Raw genomic sequence first — 20,831 nt, 5'->3', positions numbered from 1 at the left:
AGCCTGGCAGTGGGGGTCCCGGGCATGACCCCTATTTTTCAGATAGCTTGGGTGACCCGGGCAAGATTCTGTTAACCTGTGCGCTGGCCAGAGGAGGCCTGCGGGGACAGAAGGCAGGCTTTGTCTGTGTCATTGTTAATGCCACAGAGCTGCCATGTAGCACTGTAACACTGTCCTCCTGTTGTTCATCGATTTGCTCGAGAGAGCACCAGTAACGTCTCCATTGTGAGACTTGTTACTATTTTTGGCATGTCGAATACACCATGGATAGCTTGCCAGGCTCTGCCATGTAACTCGGTCAATTCAATGGTGTCATTTTTTTTTCTTTTCGGGTCACACCCAGTGATGCTCAGGGATTACGCCTGGCTCTGCACTCAGGAATTACTCCTGACAGTGTTGGGGAGACCATATGAGATGCTGGGGATTGAACCTGGTTGGCCGCGTGCAAGGCAAATGCCTACCTGCTGTGTTATCGCTCTGGCCCTTCATGATATGCTTTCTAAGCCATGGAGCCACTGGTTTGGGGCCCTCAACCATGTTTCAGAGATTACTGGGAACCACATGAAATTAAAGCTAGGTAACTTTAAAATAAATGGAGCCTTTGACTTAAAAATAATTACATATACACATATAGCAATAAGAAATAAGACAGAGAGCGTGTGCACACTTTTTTGGTTTTGTTTGGGGAGTACATCTGGCAGTGCTCAGGGCTTACTTCTGACTTTGTGATCGGGGATCACTTCTGGTGGGGCTCAGGGGACCATATAGGGTGCTGGGGAGGGAACCCAGGTTAGCTGTGGGCAAGGCAAGAGCTTTCCCTGCTCCCACATGCAAATACTTGCCCACTTCCCCTATAGAATGGGAATATTGGGCTAATGAGGGTCTAACACCACCACCTGCGCATTTGTGTTGATGGTCAAGACAGAACAATTGCATCAACAGAGCAGCCTTCCTGTTGTCCCTTAGTGCCACTCCCATCCCCCCGCTCTCTGCCAACCTCTCTCTGTCCCCTCTGGCATTTTGCCATTTCAAGAATGTTTTATTGATGGAGAGGCAGCAGGTAATGCCTTGGAGATCAGCTTTGTTCACTCGAGATATTTCCCTGAAGAAACATCACGGGTCGTTTGTCACATTTAATTGCGCAGTGCTGTTTCACCATCTGGGTGGCTCACCATTAGGGGACTCTGGGGGGCTTCCCATATTTCTTTTGGTTTTGGGGTCAGACCTGGTGGTGATCAGGGCTTTCTCTCTCTCTCTCTCTCTCTCTCTTTGCTTTTTGGGTCACAGCTGGCGATTGCTCAGGGGTTACTCCTGGCTCTGCACGCAGGAATTACTCCTGGCAGTGCTCAGGGTACCATATGGGATGTTGGGAATCAGACCCGGGTCAGCCACATGCAAGGCAAATGCCCTACCTGCTGTGCTATCGTTCCCAGGGCTTTTTCTTGAGTCTGTACTCAGGGATCTCTTCCATATGCAGTGTCAGGGATCAAACCAGGGTTGGCTACATATAAGGCAAGTGTCCTACCTGCAGTACTACCTCTCTGACCCCACTTTCCAGATTTTTTGCTATTATTAAAAAAAAAACTGACTATGAACATTAGTATAAAGGTTTTGAGGTGAATGTAAATTTTCATTTCTTCTGGGAAAAATACCCCAAAGTGCAATCACTGGGTTTTATGACGGCTGTATGCATTATTCTATAAGACACAGCTAAACTCTTTTCCAGACTAGTGGTACTATTTATTTATTTTTTAAGTTTTTGGGTTACACCCAGTGATGCTCAAGAGTTATGTTTGACTCTGTACTCAGCAGTTACTCCTGGCAGTGCTCAGGAGACATATGAAATTGACTCTAGATGCAAGGCAAGCTCCCTACCTGCTTATATTATTTCTTCACCCCCCATTAGGTGAGTGATCTCCAAGCACCCAACCAGGACTAACCTCTAAGCACTGTTGGATGTGGCTAAAAAACCTAGTGTTCAGGTTAGGGGTGGAGGGGTAGGGTGTAAAAATAGGGGAAAATGCAACAGATTTATGGATTTTTTTTTTGCTTTTTGGGGTCACAGCCGGCAATGCTGAGGGGTTTACTTTCAGCTCTGCACTTAGGAATTACTCTTTGTGATGCTCGGGGGACCATATGGGATGCCAGGGATTGAACCCACTCGGCCATGTGCAAGGCAAATGCCCTACCAGCTGTCCTATCACTCCAGCTCCCAGACTTATGGGTTTATGTGTCTCGATTTAAAAAAAATTATTTTATTTTTATAAGGTTGTTCACAATAATTTATTACATTCAATATTCCAACACCAGTCCCACTACCATTACACCTTACTCACCACCATTATTTCAAATTTTCCCAACCACCACCCAACCTTGTCCCAATAGCAGTCCCTAAATAATTAATTTTGTATTGTTCGTTATGAATAATTCTCTAAAAATAATCAGAAGAGGTTTCCTTAGAAGAACTGTGTGAAGATTCTTGTATCTCACCCTGGAGCCATTGAGCCCTTATATAAGAGATTACTAGCATGTTGTTACAGGTTGAGCTGTGTCCTAATATTTTTTTAAATTGAAATTGTTTGCCTTCTACCTTATATTTTATTCAATTTCTGTGTCTTGATTTTATATGCTGCTTCTTTATTGAGTTCATTATTTATATTACTTTTTTTGGATACAGTTTTAAAATTTTCTCTATATTGTTATGTCATTTATGAATGGTTTTTATTCCTTTCTTGCTATGTGGATTCTTTTTTTTTTTTTTTTTGCTTTTGGGGTCACACCCAGCGATGCTCAGGGGTTACTCCTGGCTCTGCACTCAGGAAGGCGAACGCCCTACCCGCTGTGCTATCGCTCTGGCCCCGGTATGTGGATTCTTTTATATCTTCTGATCCAATTGCTCTGGCTAGAAGATTCAAACCTATGCTGAAGAATAGCCTAGGAGTGGACAATCTGGCCAGGAGAGATGTCCTAAAGGGTTGAGTGCATTTTTTTCCTTTTTGGGTCACACCCAGCGATGCTCAGGGGACACTTCTGGATCTGCACTCAGGAATTACTCCTGGTGGTGCTCAGGGAGGTGGGAGGACCATATGGGATGCCAAGGATCAAACCTGAGTCAGCCTCACGCAGGGCAAATACCCTACGTACTGCACTATTGCATAAGCCCCTGAGCACATGTTTTGCATGCAGAGGCCTGGAGTTCTAGCCCCAGCACTGCAAGGTCTCTGAGCACTGCTGAGCACAAACCCTGAGCACAGAACTGGGAGTAGCCCCTGAGCACTGTCGTTACTAAAACGGAAAGAGAAAGAAAAAGAGTGAACATCCTTTATTTCTGGCCACACTGAGTGGTGCTCAAGGGTTACTCCTGGCTCTGCACTCTGGAATCACTCCTGGCAGTGATTGGGGGGCCTTATGGGATGCTGAGTACCAAACCCAGGTTGGGTGCATGCAAGGCAAATGTCCCACCTGCTGTAGTCTTTCTCTGGCCACAAGAGTGAATACCTTTGTCTAGTTCCAAATATGAAGATATTTCAATTTTCTATCACTATGACAATATCTGTGAGCTTGTCATATATGGCTTTAAAAATGTTGAAGTATGTTCCTTCAACCACCCCTTTTAAAAACGAGCATTTTATTTATTTTGTTTTGGTGGTGAGGTCACACTCTGCCATACTCTAGGCTTACTCCTAGCTCTGTGCTCAGGGGTTACTCCTTGTAGGGCTTGGGAAATCATATAGGGTACCAGGGATTGAGCAAAATTGGCTGCATTCAAGGCAAGTGCCTTAACTCATGTAATATCTCTCTGACTTCAAATTCCCATTTTAAGATTATAAATTGTATATAAAACATCTGGTTATGGTAAAAGAATGTTTATAATCTGGCAGTGGTTTATAATCTATCATACATGGCAAAGAGGGCTATCTGTTAGGTGTGAAAAATGAAATGGTAACATAGTGTGGGATCGTTCTGAGGTAGAAACAAAGACTTTTTAAAGACAAGCTTAAGCTTGGGACTTTGGAATTTATCACCAGTTGTCACCACTTGGCAATCGTGAGATTCCAAGGCAGATGACATCCTCTCGGAGCTGCATCTGCTTGGTCATTTGTACTTTGATCATTTATAATGTAGAGAGCAAAAAGCAATCTGGTCATTAGTTTGGAGAGCAAAAAAATCAGTGCTCCTCCGCTGGGATTTTCATGTTAATTACTGATGCCGCGCAGTCCCTGGCCTTCACTCCCTTTCCCGACACTTCCCTGACAGCTCCCGGAAAAGGACGGGGCACTTAAGACTTGCCCTCAGCTGCCCACTACTAAGGCTAAGCTCCGGGGGGTCTCTGGCAAGTAGGCTGGTGGCTCTGGTCTGCAGCAGTGCCCATGCTCGGCCACGCCCCTCTCGCGCCAAAACCCCACCAGGTCCCGCTAAGCCCCTCCCAGTCTCTCTAAGCTCCTCCCACTCCCGTTAAGCCCCACCCAGTCCCGCTAAGCCCCACCCAGTCCCGCTAAACCCCCGCTCAGTCCCGCTAAACCCCGCCCAGTTCCACTAAACCCCGCTAAACCCCTCCCAGTCCCACTAATCCCCACGCACCCACTCCCTCTAAGCCCCACCCAGTCCCACTAAACCCGGGTAAACCCCTCTCAGTCCCGCTAAACCCCGCCCAGTCCCATTAAGCCCCTCCCCGGTTCCCTAAGTCCCGCCCACTCCCTCTAAGCCTCGCTAAGCCCCGCCCGGTCCCTCCAAGCCCCGCCCAGTCCCGCTAAGTCCTGCCCCCGGCGGTGGCTGCTGCTCCGCGACCGCCCGGGCTGCCCGTGGCAGACGCGCGGCGGCCGGGGCGGCGGGAGGCGACCGTCGGCGGCGGGGAGGGCGCGGGCGCACAGATGGGAGCAACTGAGAAGGGCGACAGGAAGAGCCGGAGGCTGTTTTCTTCGCTGCGGCCCTGGAAGGCGACCCGGCGGCTGTGGAGGACGCGCTCGGCGGGCCCGGCGGCGCGGGGTGAGTGTGGGCGCGGCCGGGGCTGCAGGTGGCACCTCCCGGGCGCTGCCCTCCGCGGTCCCCGCCTCCCCCAGCTGCAGCCCGGCCGGCGGTCCCTTGCACCCCGACCGTGCGCCCGCGGGGGTCGGGCTCGACGCCCCCCCCCCGCCGCCTCCCCACCTCTTCCCGCCCCGCTGCCGCAGCTCGGGCGGGCGCAGGTGCTGGCAGCTGCTTTCCCGCAAAGTCCCCACCTGTCCCTTTGGCTCGGGACCCAGACACGCCCCGACACAGGGTACATCTGGGACGTCAGGTTTTGCATCCCCAGGGCAGAAGCCGTGGGAGGGCGAGAATCCTGACCCAGGTTCCTGCAAGGTCCCCACCCCGCTTTGCAACCTGTCTGCTGGCGACACCTGGAGCCACCGTCAAGCTGTTCCCAAATCGAAGCGTTTCTCGGGTCTCCCCAGGGCCGACCTGCATTTTGTGGCATCTCTTGAGTCCTTTCGCCGCTTTCATCCCCGATTTTAACCACCCCGCTCCCTCCCACCCCCACTCCCCCCCGAGTGTACCAGGGCCTGGAGCGAACAGGTAGGCGCCTGGGACCCCGGGAGAGGAAATGCCCCGTGCACACAGAAAGCGTGTCCGTGTGTGCGTGCAGTCAAAACGCGCCTTTCCCAGCGCCAGTGGGGCTTGGAAGGAATCAAAGGTGCTCTGGGGAGGGGGACAAAGACCTGTGTCAGGGTAATGGAAACCTGGAGAGTGAGGGCCAGTCCCTCCAGCCTGGCGCCCCAGAGCGCCCCTTCCAGAGCCAATGACAACTGGCAAGGTGCCAGCCGCCCCGCCTGGCCCCAGTGCAGGGGTGAGTAGGTGGTGGTGAGGAGTTTGGATTTTTATTCCCCGGGAGTTGGGGAAGTAAGTGTCTCCAGCGTGGAGAGGCGAGCTGGAACATGCTTTCCTGCCTCTCTGCCTCCATCTTTCAGCCCATCTCACCCATCACAAGGTGCCCAGGGCCGCCTCCTCCGGGAAGCCTCCTTGAGGCTACGGCTGTCACCTGTAACCTCTCCTCTGGCTTTTTCTCACTTCGGGGCATTTGTCCCTGCTCCCTGGCTGTTCTGGACTCTGTGGGAAGCTCTCCTTCACTCTGTCATTCCGGCTCTCGCAGGACACATTTGCAGAGAGATACCTGTTTGCACAGATGCTCTTGCTTTCTCTCCCCCTCTCTCTCGTGCTTTCGGTCCCTTCCCATCATCGGAGCCTTCTTCTGCCCGGCGCTGACAGATCTTGATTTCTAAAATGGCCGACCTGATCCGGGCAGAAGCAGGCTGGCACCAGGGCCTGACATTCCTGTCATGGTCTTGGGGGGGGGGGTGGGCGCGGTGACGGGGGACCCTCCTGCTCGCGGCGTGCCATGCGGCCTGGGCATTGCTGAGTTAATGATTGAACCCCACGGACACCACATCCTAAGCAGCCTAAAAATAAGTTTGACACAGCACAGACATAATTGTCTCTCAAATATTTATGTCTTGTGTTAGAAACAAGCTTTTGTATTGTTAGTTGTTAGGCACCGGGTGGCTGGGCGTTGAATGTGTGATTACTCGGAATCAATGCACGGATGAAATGCCTCTCCCCACGGGCACTCAGAGCTGCTGCTGGACCTCAGGGGGCTGCTCCGGGGTCACCATGAGGACCCCTTTAGTGATGATTATCTGCACAGTGATGGTCCAGGTGCCGTGGGAAGATTTACAAACAGGATAAGGGCTTGGGGCAGCAGGTAAGGTGTTTGCTTTGCATGTTGCAAGGTACGGGTTCCATCCCCGGCATCCCATATGGTTCTCCGAGCACTGCCAGGAGGAAGCCCTGAGCATGCCCCTCCCTCACAAAAACCCTAAAAACAAAATTAAAAAAAAGATTTTTTTTTTTTTGCTTGTTGGGTCACACCTGGCGATGTACAGGGGTCATTCCTGGCTCTACACTCAGGAATTACCCCTGGCGGTGCTCAGGGGACCATATGGGATGCTGGGAATCGGACCCGGGTCGCCCGCATACAAGGCAAATGCCCTACCCGCTGTGCTATTGCTCAAGCACCAATATTTAAAAAATTTTTTTTAAAAATTTAATTTTTAAAAGTTTAGTCACTGTGAAATTACAAAGTGATTGGTGATGGGGTTTCTTTCAAGCACGCATTGCTCCCTTCCCCAGTGCCCACTTCTCTTCACCAATTCCCCCCCCTCGCCGCCCTCCCTACCCCCTCTACCTCCCACCCGCCAGTCTGCCTCTACGAGGGGGACTTTTCTCAATATCCAAGCGTTTCCACTGTGGTTTACAGGACTGTTGCTGACCAGGTTTAAGACCTAACACTTTATCACCTTTCAGCACCACGCCCCTCCTGAGCGCTTCCCTCCCCCACAGACAGTCGCCCCTCCCTGTCCTGTCCCCTCAGGTGGCCTGTTGCCTGTTGAATACCAGTCCTCATATTCTTTGTTTCATAGTTTTTGAGCATTTGTTATTCCTTCTTATTTATATTTCCTTATACCCCACCGCACACACACACACACACACACACACACACACACACACACACACACACACACACAGAGAGAGAGAGAGAGAGAGAGAGAGAGAGAGAGAGAGAGAGAGAGAGAGAGAGAGAGAGAGAGAGTGCTCAATCCTTCTGTGTTGGTCTCTCCCTCTAACTTCACTCAGCATGATTCTCTCCAGGGGTCCCTCTTTGTAGCAGCAAACAGCATGACTTTTCTTTCTTTTTTTTTCTCTCACCATAGTGATTATTTATTTTTCTTTTTGGGTCACACCTAGTAATGCTCAGGGGTTGCTCCTGACTTGGCGCTCAGAGATTACTCCTGGCAGTGCTTGGGGGACCATAGGGGATGTGGGGGATTGAACCCGGGTCGGCCGTGTGCAAGGCAAACGCCCTACCCGCTGTGCTATCGCTCCAGCCCCAACTTATCTTTTCTTATAGCTGAGTAATATTCCATATGTATCTGGCTCTGTGCTTAGGAATCACTCCTGACAGTGCTCAGGGGGACCATTTGTGTTGCCAGGGATTGACCCCAGACTGGCCACATGCAAGGCAAGTGCCCTACCCACGGTGCTCTCTCTCCAGCCCATCTAGTTGGATTTCCCCCCCTCCTCTTTTACTGGGCCTTCTGCATGCAAGCCGTCTGCTCCGGCGCCTGGAGCTAACTCTCCAGCCTGTGTTATCATTTTTCTTTTCTTTTGGTTTTCGGACCACACCCAGCTGTGCTCAGGCCCCATTGCTGGTTCTGTGCTTAAGGATCGCTCCTGGCAGGCCGCAGGGGACCATGTGTTGGGGCGGGGATTGAGCCTGGTTGGCCACAAGAAAGGCAAACACTGTATCAGTGACCCACTGTATCACCTCTCTGACTCCCAGTGTTAGAATTTTTAATGCTGGGCCTGTGCTGTTTCCCGTCCTCAAGTCTCTAACAGCGCTCATTGTCTTTCAGTCCCTCGTCCCTTACAGGCAGAACTGTGAGGACTCTGCAGCTCCCTGCCTCCCGGGGATAATGGCTTACAGTTATCTGATGCTCTGTGGCTTCCAGAATAGGTCAACCTGCGGTCTTGCTTAGGTGGGGAGCGCCCCTGGAGGGGAGCGGGTGGTATCTGCTTTCGCCGGTTCAAGGTGAGGAAGGGAGGCAGGAGGCAGAGTGGCTTGCAGGCCACGTGATTGGCCAGTGGCCTGTTGTGCCCACGTCCCACTCAGGACCCTTTCTGTCACCTCATCCTGCACCGAAGGAACACGCTTCAACACCTGTGCTCATGGAGAGGAGATGGAACATCAGGACATACCATGTCATGAGAGAAATTGGCGGTGCGCCTTTCTTTCTTAGAAGGCGGCTCGAAGTTCTTGAGATAGGGTGGTGGGCTCCTGGGAGCGTGTGCTTGGGCGTCAGGTGGACTTAGAGCTCACGCCGTCATCGTGGAGTGGCGTGGAGTGGTGTCTCGTCAGTGGTGCGATCCTGGGTAACGTGGATCACCTCTCTCTCTCCCTCTCCCCCTCTCTCTCTTTTGCTCACTTGCTCACTTGCTCTCTCTCTCCCCCTCCCCCCCGCTTTGTGCTGTCTGAAAGGGCAGGCTGATTACCCTATACTGCATGTTACTATGATGATTCAGTGGGTACCTGGTGTGAAGTGATAGCTCTCTGGGTGACGGTTATTATTCTCATCACTGTTAGTCCACGGCAGGGCCTGGCAAGCTCCCCGTGGCGTATTCGATATGCCAGAAACAGTAACAATAACAGGTCTTATTCCCCTGACCCTGAAAGAGCCTCCAATTGTTGGGAAAGACAGGTAAGGAGAGGCTGCTAAAATCTCAGGGCTGGGACAAATGGAAACATTATTGGCACCCGCTCGAATAAATCAATGAACAACGGGATGACAGTGATACATGGTATGTTGTGGGGTTATATAGCTCAAAGAACTGTGGCGGAAACACCGTAACTGGAGGTGGACAGAGTTTCTGGGCTTCTCGACCCACAGGGACTCTTCACCCAGCATCCTTCTTGCTGAGCTGCAGGTGAGATTTAGCCTGGCCTCTCACGACCCCTGGCAGCGTCAGCACAGCATTCACTGTGTTCAGAACCTAGAGGACACCCAAGAACTGTTTGTGTATGAATCCTTGCATGATCCTCTCCCCAAAGAGAATGCATGTGCCCTTCATGGCCTAGACTTTGCTGATGAATCTAGGTGCAGGCCAAGTATCTATAATTCCACGGGATTTTTTTTTATGGGTGGGGTGGGCGTTTGGGGCCACACCTGGCAGTTGCTTAGGGCTTAGTCCTGTTCTGCACTAAGGAATTACTCCTGGCAGACTTGGGGGACCATATGGGATGCTAAGGATCAAACCTGGGTCAGCTGTGTGCAAGGCAAGTGCCCTGCCCGCTGTCCTATCTCTCCGGCCCACTAGAATTCCACTGAAATGTATATGCTCCTTTTTCATGTGGTGGTGCTGGCAATGGTACCCAAGACCTCCTGCATAGAAGCATGTGCCCTACTACATTTGCTTTAATTAAAAAAGTTTTGGGGGGGCAGTCGTATTTTTGGCGGGGACAGAGGTTGCACTATACCCAGCACTCCTTAGGGACTATTCCTGGCTCTTTGCTCAGGCGTGATCTTTGGCCATGCCTGGATTTGAACTGGGGTTGGACATATGCAAGGCAAGTGTCTAAAGCCCTGTACTTCTCCTTAGTCCCCTCCGAACCCCACCCACCCCCATACTTTTTTTTTTTTTTTTGCTCTTTGGGTCACACCCAGTGATGCTCAGGGGTTACTCCTGGCTCTGCATTCAGGAATCACTCAAGGCAGTGCTTGGGGGATCATATGGGATGCCGGATCGAACCCAGGTCGGCCACATGCAAGGCAAACGCCCTACCCGCTGTGCTATCGCTCTGGCCCCACCCCCATACATTTGCATTGATTTAGTTCCCAGCATTAGTGTGTGTTTCGCTTTTGTTTGTTTTGTGGACTTTGGGTCACACTCAGCTGTTACTCCTGACTGAGCTCTGGGATCCCTTCTGGTGGGAGTGGGGGTCTAGCTGGGATGCTGGGGAGGGAACCCAGGCTGATCGCACGGAAGGCAAGCTCCCTACCTGCCGTGCTGTCACTCCAGCCCAGTGCGTGAGCTTCTTGACGCCATATTTTCTTGTCAGTATGGAGCACTGTGTGTGTGTGTGTGTGTGTGTGTGTGTGTGTGTGTGTGTGTTTGTGTGTGTTTGGACTTAAGCATGCAGGCCATGCAGTTTACCACTGAGCCACTTTCCAGCCTTCCTTTTTTTTCTTGTTTTGCTTTTTGGGTCACACCGGCATTGCACAGGGGTTACTCCTGGCTCATGCACTCAGGAATTACTCTTGGCGGTGCTCGGGGGACCATATGGAATGCTGGGAATTGAACCCGGGTCGGCCATGTGCAAGGCAAACACCCTGCCCTCTGTGCTATCGCTCCAGCCCATGGGAACCCTCATTTAATCCAGCCAGTCACATACAGTCAAATATCAGATCTTTTGGGTTACAGATCGGGCAAGAGCAGATGGTGAAGGATTTGGTGAGCAGAAACAACTGGCCTTGCGTGCCCCCCGAGAAGTGATCTCTTCCAATCCCCGGTGGGGTGAAGAAGCACTGTCCCGAGTTGTGATATAACCAAGGGAGACGCAGATTGGAAGTTGACTTCGTAGCAGATGTGTTCACTGGTGGCAGATAACACTCTCCAGGGCACGTTACCCAGAGAGGAGGCCGAACACGTGTCAGATGGTCTGTGCTCGGGTCTCTGCAATTTCCAAGCCATACGCTTCAGAAAACCCCACTCAAGGGTGATGGTGATCATTACTTGGGAGCACAGGTGAGATCAAAGCAGGTCAGAAATGTGGCAAGACAAGGTCAATGCAAGGTCTTTTTGCTGGGCTCTTGGTCACCAACTTAAAATTTTTTTTATTTCTTTATTTTTAATTGAATCACTGTGAGATAGACCATTACAAAGCTGTTCATGATTGGGTTTCAGTCATACAATGTTCCAACACCCATCCCTCCACCAGTGTACATTTCCCAGCACCAATGTCCTCAGTATCCCTCCCTCCACCCCCACCACCTCTACACCCCCTTACCAACCCCACGCTCTGCTGTTCTTATGGCTACTTTTCTTCTTACTCTCTCTCTACTTTGGGCATTATGGTTTGCTATACAGATGCTGAGAGCCCATTCATGTTTGGTCCTTTACAGAAATGTGGGTTTTTCATCTCCTTTCTTCCATTAGCCAGTTATTAGACTCTTCTTGAGATTCAAAGCTTTCAACAGTAAAATACACACACACACACACACACACACACATATATTGCACATGCAGTGGTGCTTCTGACATGGTATGTGGGAGTTGCTCCTGGTGGTGCTCAGGGGGCCATGTGGTGCTGGGGGTCAAACGGGTGCCCCCACATGCCAGGCATGTGTTTTCAGTTTCTTGACCCTCTCTTCTGCCCCAGTAAGGTATGAGAAGGTGTGAGAAGAACAGGACAGGACTGTCTCTGCTAGGTTTTAGCAATGTCTCTTGACACCTCACCTCACCTCTTTTTGGTCCATTTTTTCTTTTTCTTTTTTTTTTTTCTTTTTGGGTCACACCTGGCGATGCACAGGGGTTACTCCTGGCTCTGCACTCAGGAATTACCCCTGGCCGTGCTCAGGGGACCAAATGGGATGCTGGGATTTGAACCTGGGTTGGCCGCGTGCAAGGCAAATACCCTACCCGCTGTGCTATCGCTCCAGCCCCGGTCCATTTTTTCTTTTTTGGATTTTTGGGTCACACTTGGTGGTGCTCAGGGTTTACTCCTGGCTCTGCACTCAGGAATTACTCCTGGTGGTGCTCGGGGGACCATATGGGATGCTGGGGGGTCATACGCGGGCCGGCTGTATTCAGGGCAAATGCCCTCCCCGCTGTACTATCACCTCTGCTCCTGGTCCATTTTTTCATTGAAAGCCAGTGGGGGCGGTGGGCAGACTTTCCCAGGGGTGATCCCTGAGCAGAGAGCCAGGAGTCAGCCCCAAGCACAGCAAAACAAGACAAAAATCAAACATTAAAAAAAAAAAAGGCAGGGAATGGCCAGAACCAACCTATCTTTCCTGCTGACCCCTGAGCGTCATTTAATTTGAGACATTCTGACAACAGCCCTGTTTCCCAGTCCATCTCCATTCCGCAAATGAGAGAAACCCAAGCGCAGAGAGTTCAAGCAACCTTTGGAATACGGCACAGCATGTACGCTGGGATCAGAGCCAGGCAGTCGGCAGTGAGGCTCTGGCTTTGAAGACAAGGGGGGGCAAATAATGTGTTCTCAGTACATGCGTGGTGATGGTGATAAGGAGACTGCCCAGCGGGGCCGGTCCCTTCCCTTGCTTCCCTTGCCCTGGCTTCAGGGCACCTCGGCCAGCTTTCCTGGTGGGTCACGCGTCTGCGGGGACACCTTATCACAGACTTCCCCACCTTTCTGGGTAGCCCACTCTGGCGGTCTCCTCAAAAGTCTGAAAAAGTCTAAAAGTCTGTCCATGCTTTGATTGCTCAGTCCCCCCTAGACAAGAATTGAGAATTCGTGGGGCTTTTTTTTTTTTTTTGGGTCATACCCAGCATTGCTCAGGGGTTATTCCTGGCTCTGCACTCAGGAATTACTCCTGGCAGTGCTTGGGGCACCATATGGGATGCTGGGAATCGAACCCGGATCGGCCGTGTGCAAGGCAAATGCCCTACCCGCTGTGCTATCACTCCAGCCCCCATGGGGCATTTAACCCACGAGAACCCAGCAGCAGTTTTTTTTTCCCTGTCTCTCTCTTTTTTTTTTACATCCCCCCCACCCCCCCGCCACCGGGCTGGCATGTACAATAAAACGCCTAATTCTCCTTCCAATTCAGAATCTCGCTCGCGTTCTTGAAAATTCTCCCAGCTTAGCTCTGAAGATGGCTCCCCAGGCTGGGCATGACTCACCAGTCTCGTGACTCAGAAGGTGGCATATAAGAAGACAGGGCCTGTGCAGGGCCGGGGAGGGACCTGGTGGCCTCTGGTGCCCGCTTGCCCCGTGTAGGTGCATTCCTGGGTGTGTATAACGGCCATGGATATCAGTTTACAGAGGCGCTGCTCCGATAGAGATACTGCTTTGTTCCAGAAGGCTCCGAGGCAGGAATCTATCTTTATTCCTCAATTGGTGATGTGACCTTAAGGTTCCCTGGAGGGGGCAGGATAAGACTTGGAGAATCATGTGACCCTCTTGGAATGGCCAGGATCAGGAGTCAAGACCTTTGTAAATATCATATCGAGAGGGAAAGCATAAAGGTTCCTTTTTTTCCCCCCAAACCTCTTCTAGTTAATTGAATTCTATTTATTTAGGAGGGGGGTGGGGGTTGAACCACATCCGGTGCTGCTGGGGCACTACTCTTGGCTCTGTGCTCTGGGGTCAGTCCTGGTGATGCTTGGGGGACCATGTGCACTTCCAGGAATCGAATCTGGGTCATCTGCATGCAAGGCAAGTGCCTTCACACCTGTACAATCTCTGTCTGACCCTCAATTTAATTTTATTTACTTGGGGGGGAATTCTTAGGCCACACCCAGGGTCGTTCAGGGCTTACCCCCGGCTCTGTGCTAAGGGGGCGATAAGGAAGCAGGAATCAAACTAGCATCAGCCACGTGCCAGGCCTAGATGCCTGTACTATCTCTCCGGTTCTAACCGAATTTAAACTACGAATAAGCTTGTACAGATGGACAGATCTGTGATAAAGCAAATACAGAGAATGTTCCTAAAGATTGAATTTACCTTGCAATTCTTCCACTCCTTTTTTTCGCCCCCATGCATTCAAAAGTTCTCAGACAGATGGGCAAAATGCAGATGCCCCTAGAAATGATCACACTATTGAGAAAAAATAGCTTCCTTTTTTTTTTTTTGGCTTTGGGCCATTCCTGGCTGTGCTCAGGGCTTATTCCTGGCTCTGCATTCAGGGATCACCCCTGGTGGGTTTGGGGGACTACATGGGGGGCTGGGGGATTGAACCTGGATCAGCCAGCAAGCACCCTAATCATTGTGCTATCTCTCCACCCTCACTTTAATGCCAGTCACCATGCAACTCCCATTTCCTCACTCCTTCCCAGGTTTGTTTTATTTGCATCCCCCCAGACCCCTCCTCTGCCCCTGCCCGACTCCTGCCAGCCGGGTTAGAAGGCGCCTGGGGCGAGGATGACAGGGCTGGCTCCTCCTTGACGCCCTGGGTCTCGTCGTCGCCTTGCTGATGAGGCAGGCTGGTCATTATTCTCCGTGCTGGACGCGGAGGCTGGAGCTCGCCGCGTAGACTGGAGCTGGGCCCCAAGGTAACGCCGTCCATCTCACGCCTCCTTCGGGGCCCTGACGTTCGGGCTCAGGCTCTGTGCCATGTACTTGCGTTAACTCCTTTGAGTCGCAGCCAAGCCTCAGAGGTGGTGCCGTCATTATCTCCATCTTCCAGGTCAGGAAATGGCGATGTGGGGGCAAGAACATGCCCCCCCTTACCCAGAGGGCCAGTTAGTAGCCGAGAGCACATCTGAGCGCAGCTTAGCGCCTCCAACCCTGCTCTTCATCCCCCTTCCCACCCCCCCGCCCCTCCCCCTCCACTCCAAACTAGATTAGCATCCTGAGGCCAGTGAATGAAGTGAATGATTTGTCCAACACTGTCTTTCCTTGGGTTTGGCACAGGCACCATGAATATTTCCTGAATGGCATCCAGACCACCTACTTCTCTCCCCTCCTCTTCCTCCTCCTCTTCCTCCTCACTCCCCCTGTCCCCCCAACCCCCTGCTCTGCAATGCTTGGGGGGGGGGGTCTATGGCTGATGGGCTGAACTGGAACCAGAGAGGCTGGACCTAGGACTGACCACTTTCTTTCTCCTTTTGGCTTTTTTGGGTCACACCCGGCGATGCTCAGGGATTATTCCTGGCTCTGCACTCAGGAGTTACTCCTGGCGGTGCTCATATGGGATGCGGGGGATCCAACCTGGGTGGGCCGTGTGCAAGGCAAATGCGCTACCCGCTGTACTGTGGCTTCGGCGCCTAGGGTTGACCACTTTCAAGGCAAGTACCTTAATCCCTGTACTATTTCTCCGACCCCATCGCCTTCCCTTCCAGCGGGACACATCTTCACCACCCTGAACTTGCTTCATAGAGCAAGAACTGCCTGTTTTTCTGATGTGGCTGATGGGCCAACAGGGCGACATATGTGACCAGGAAGGGGGTGCCAATGAAGGCTGATTTTCCTCATTGATCCTAAGTTTTTATTTTGTTTTGTTTTGGGGCCACATCCAGTGATGCTCAGGGGTGACTCCTGGACTCAGGAATCATCCCAGCGGTTACTTCTGCACTCAGGAATCACCCTGGGATTGAACCCAGGCCAGCTGTGTGCAAGGCAAGTGCCTTCCTCTCTGTACTATCGCTCCAGCCCTGATCTTTAGTTTTTTAAAGGGGAGCATAGCAGTATATTGACTACTGAGAAAGGATGGGGACAGGCACCAATATATATGACTTTTCCACAGTCTTTCAGGGAGTTTGGAAACTGTGGCAGTTCCAAGTCAGTCCCAGGACCCCCGTGGCCAGCCCAGCTTCCATTGCAGAGCTGTACTTGGCTCTCCAAGCAGATGAGCACTAGTAATTAGTTCTTTAAAATGTGCCCAAGCATGTTGATAATTGTGCCTTGCATTTATATGGCACCTAGATGAGGGGGTGGAGTGGGGTAGGCCACACCCAACAGTGCTCTGGGGCTATTTCTGACTCTAGGCTTGGGGTCATTCCTGGTAGGACTCTGGGGACCAGAGGTGGTGCTGGGGATCGTACCCGGGCTACCTGCAGTGCAAGCGCCTTGCCGGCTGGACTCTCTCTCCAGCCCCTGTGGCACTTTGTTGACCCGGGCCTGCCTCCCAACTCCCTTCCCATCGTCTCCGCGGAGCCTAGCGAGAGCCCCGGGCAGGTAAGGCCAGTCCCGTCTCACTGAGGAGGAGCGGGGGTCAGAGAGGCCAGGTGCCTGCTCGCCGCCCTCCGTGAGCGAGGTGTCAGCTCCTTCTCAGGCCCCACGGTGGTCTCCAGGTCAGCGTCATCTCTAACCCAGCATCATTGCGAGGAGAGCCAGTGTGTGTGTGTGTGTGTGTGTGTGTGTGTGTGTGTGTGTGTGTGTGTCTCCATTACCCTCCCCCCAGCTCAGTAAGACTCTGGCTTCTGTCCCTTCATCCTTCGGAATATCACTTTGCCCACTTGTACTATTGGCTCAAATCTCTACCCACACCCTTTCAGTGAGGGAAGGTTATGGGGACTTAGAACTTAATACTTATTTTGGGGGTGCTCAGCTGTGCTCAGGGATCACTCCTGGCGGAGCTCTGGGGATCATATATAATGGCAGGGATGGAACCTAGGCAAGACCCGTACCTAAACCCCTGCACTACCTCTCCAGCCACAATGATTATTTTTTTTGCGGTGGGGGGGGGTCTTCTGTCTCAGGGGACTGTACATGGTGCTGGGGATTGAACCTGGGTTGGCTGTGTGCAAGACAAATTGCTGTACTCTCACTCTGGCCCTATCCAGCTGCAATTTTTGAGTGAAGATATTTGTTTGTTTCTGTTTGGGGGCCACACCTGGCGGTGGTCAGGTCAGGCATCACTCTGGTGGTGTTTAGGAGTCACTATTCTTATTTTCAATTATAATGTAGAAAAAAAAGCCCAACTGTTGATACAGTTCTAGAATAAAAGTGGATGAGATAATAAAGCTGCAATATTAAAATCAATAGGAACAGAAAGTCCATTTATGTGAAAATTGTTATGTCTGATCTCAGGGTTGTTAAGTCCTCGTCTAAGAATTTATTAAGCTGCTTGTTGCTTTAGGAGGTGTTCTGCGAGTACCTATGCGACCACGTGGTCCAGAAAGTTCAGCATCTGTGGTCTGGGCCAGTGACTGGACATGGTGGTGTTTATGGGCGTGGACAGGGAAGTGTGGGAGCTGGGGGTGGCTACCCAACCCGATGAGGAGTCACTTCAGGGGTATTCAGGGAGTCACTCCTGGTGCCTAGCCCACTCTCTCTTGGCCCCTGGTGAAGATAATTGGACAGTACTGTGATGCCTTGCCCTAGAGTCCACAAATGAATTAGGTATTTGTCACCCACCCTGCCACGCTATCTAACATGGCAGCCCGGGATTTCCATTACTTTGCTTCTTTTTCTCCCACAACATTTATTGCTGTCTATCAATATGTTTGGGTTGGAGCGATAGCACAGCAGGCAGAGCATTTGCCTTGCATGCGGCTGACCCGGGTTCGATTCCTCCGCCCCTCTCGGAAAGCCCAGCAAGCTACCGAGAGTATCTCGCCCACACGGCAGAGCCTGGCAAGCTACCTGTGGCGTATTCGATATGCCAAAAAACAGTAACAAGTCTCACAATGGAGATGTTACTGGTGCCTGCTCGAGCAAATCGATGAGCAATGGGATGATAGTGACAGTCAGTGATCAATATGTTTATATTTATTTGCTTACTGCCTCTCGTAAGAAGTGACTCACCGCATCCTAATATCCATGAGATAGGGACTTGTTCAAGGTCGCCATGCTCCTAAGAGGTGGAAGAACTACCCAGCTGTTGGATGAATGAAGGAAAAACTGTGCGCTGAGTCCTGACTGAAAGTAGGATTGACTCGGACCCTCCAAGAGCTGCTTGCGCCTTTGTTGCCTGTTTTCCTGGGAAGTCTCTGACTTCCTCACAGCCAACCAATGAAGGGACCCCTCACGTATCCACTCACACTGGGTGAATGCGTTCAGTGGCTCCTGCGTGCGTGCGTGCGTGTGGCCAACGTGGGTCCAGGGGACACATTGTGGAGTCAGTGAGCAGCCAGGCGACGGGGATGGGGCCCATTCCCAGAGCCTGGCACACAGGAAAAGAGAAAGGTTTGTTGACTGAAGAAATCTGTCAGAGGAAATAGCACGAGGTGTTGATCTCCTCAAGGTGATGGAGAGGCTCCATTTGAAAATAAGCTGGGGCTGGAGCGATCGCACAGCAGGTAGGGCGTTTGCCTTGCACGTGGTCGATTCCCAGCATCCCATAGGGTCCCCGGGGCACGGCCAGGAGTAATCCCTGAGTGCAGAACCAGGAGTAACCCCTGTGCATTGGCGGGTGTGACCCAAAAAGCAAAAAAAAAAAAAGCTTGGCTCACGGCAGGAAGTATCCCCCTTTCACTGGGACCTAATCTGTCTTTTGGGGGGGGGCGATTAGGGGAGCTTGGGGACACACCCATCGCACTCAGGGCTTAACTCCTGGCTCTGTGCTCAGGGGTCACTCCTGGTGGGGCTCTGTGGTGTAGGGGATAGAGTCCGCGGTCAGCTGCGTGTGAGGCAAGAGCCTTCCTTAACCCCTGCGCCGGCAGTGGAGAAGGGGAAGTGCTCAGCGGGTGGTTCCCTAACCTAAGGGCCCAGAGGCACCGCCGGCTCCGGATCCAGCTCCACGCCAGGTTTTGGAATTTCTGTTTACGTCTGCCTTCATCCCCATCTTTTTCCGCTCCAGCATAAGCAAAATTATAACCCCCCCCCCCCCCCCCCAGCAGCAGCAGCAGCAGCAGCACGCTGACTTGCATGCGATTATCAGAGCCGGGTGCTCCTGCGTGGAGGGACTTGGCCCCCCGAGACGCTGCTGCCTGTGAATGACAGATCCAAAGTCAGGCGCGCAGAATCGGCCGGACAGTCCTGCGGGTTGGCGGCAGCCGCGGGCGGAAGGGCAGAATGAAAGATTCCGAAAATAAAGGTAAGGGGCCGGCCGCAGAGGGGGGCGCGGGGAGGCTGGGCGATGGGAAGGGACAGACGGCATCCCGCGGCCCCGCTCGGAGTGGGGACAAACGGCCAGTTTTAAACTACAGGGCATAGAGTCTTGACAGATTCTAGTTATATAATGAGCATGACACACTCCTCTCTCTCTGTCTCTGTCTCTCTGTCTGTCTGTCTCTGTCTCTGTCTCTGTCTCTGTCTCTGTCTCTCTCTCTCTCTCTCTCTCTCTCTCTGTCTCTCTCTGTCTCTGTCTCTCTCTCTGAGTCTGTCTGTCTCTGTCTCTGTCTCTTAAATGACCGGCTTCGGTTTCCAAACAGTGTGTCATTCAGCCTTCCTTCCCCCCCCTACTAAATATAACAACTCTTTTGCATTCTTCTGAAATCGTGCCGTTTTCCCTCCCCCCCCCCCCCCCCCCGATTTCCCTAGAACAACTCCGAGGATGGTGCTCGTTGTCCCCGAGGAGTGCTCCCAGTAGTTCTCCAGCATGTAGGATGCCCGTGCGGGGTGGGGGGTGGGGGGAATATCTGGGATGACTGGGGTCTGACACGGTCTGGGCTCCCCAGGAGCTCTTGGGGGGTCGCTGTTCTCTCTGGAGAAGGACCCTCTGGGGAGCCGTCCTGACCTTCAGGAAGGCTTATCTGCCCGGGAGGTGCACCCCACCCCCAGTCTCCACCCGGGGGGGGGTGTAGGGGTGGGGTGCAGCACGTTAAACCGACACCCCCCTCGGGGCCCCCACCCCCACCCGTCCTCCCACTGCGCTAATTCCCTTGGAGGTCTGGAGAAGGAGAAACGCCTGGGAGGAAAACTCGGGGGAGCAGGGGGAGGCTCGCTCAAAGCCAGTCTGGCTCATTTTATTTTTTTTTAACTTCGACCCCAAGGATTGGCGGGGAGGAGGGGGGATGCTGGAACAAATATTTTGAGGCGCCTTACATCTTCTGCCGCAGTTGGGGGAGGAGCGACGGACCCCCGGGGTGGGGGTGGGAGGAGGGGGAGCGCGCACGTGCTCCCGGGTGGCTCCTGTTTGCAGGAGGGAGCCGCGCGCACGGGAAGGGCGGGCGGGGTGCGGCGGGGTGCGGGAGCCCGCTCGGGCCCTTATTTCCGCCTCGGGAGTTGGGTGGGGGGGTGGTCTCAGCTCCCGGGCTCCGCCTCCTGCGGGTTCCCCCCCCCCCAGTGGACTTTGTGGGGTGGGGGGTGAGCTCCGAGCTGCTGCGTGACTCTGGGCAACTCCGCCCCTCCGCCCTCCATCCCTGCGCCCTCGCTCTCCCCCCACCCCCACAGCGCCCCTGCCCTCCCCAGGGCCCATCAGGGTGCCCAGCCTCAGGTCCCCAGCGGCCCCCCGGAACTTGTCCAGGTCTTGGGTGCAGTGGTACCCGGCCCCCCTCCAGGCCGTCCTGTGCACGAGGCCACCCCAGCCTGGCCTTGTCCACACCGGGCCCCAGCGGCGTCCGCCTCTCCGCCTGGCCCCAAGATTCCACCTGGGGAAGGACACACTGCAAGAAAGATAAAGAGGGGAAAACAGCAGCACCGACAATCACAATGATAATGTGATGCACGTAATGTC

The 20,831-nt window shown here is 52.8% G+C and overlaps 1 protein-coding gene across 2 annotated transcripts in view; it reads left to right on the top strand.

Annotated features, from left to right (window-relative positions):
• The first annotated feature begins 4,794 nt into the window (after positions 1 to 4,794).
• DNAJC6 (DnaJ heat shock protein family (Hsp40) member C6) overlaps positions 4,795 to 20,831 on the top strand; it is a 164,230-nt gene continuing 148,193 nt past the window's right edge. Inside the window, exon 1 of one of the 2 annotated variants that reach the window (XM_055138183.1) lies at positions 4,795 to 4,986. In XM_055138183.1, coding sequence (XP_054994158.1) covers positions 4,872 to 4,986 — 115 coding nt within the window. In that variant the 5' untranslated portion in view covers positions 4,795 to 4,871. Of the gene's footprint in view, positions 4,987 to 19,036; positions 19,251 to 20,831 lie in introns of those variants that run through there. The other variant, XM_055138184.1, reaches the window with a different exon arrangement.

This window comes from Sorex araneus, chromosome 5, assembly GCF_027595985.1.
Source record: "Sorex araneus isolate mSorAra2 chromosome 5, mSorAra2.pri, whole genome shotgun sequence".
In the NCBI taxonomy this organism is placed as follows: domain Eukaryota; kingdom Metazoa; phylum Chordata; class Mammalia; order Eulipotyphla; family Soricidae; genus Sorex; species Sorex araneus.
Note: the sequence above shows the minus strand (reverse complement) of the source record. Positions and strands in the feature narration are given on the sequence as shown.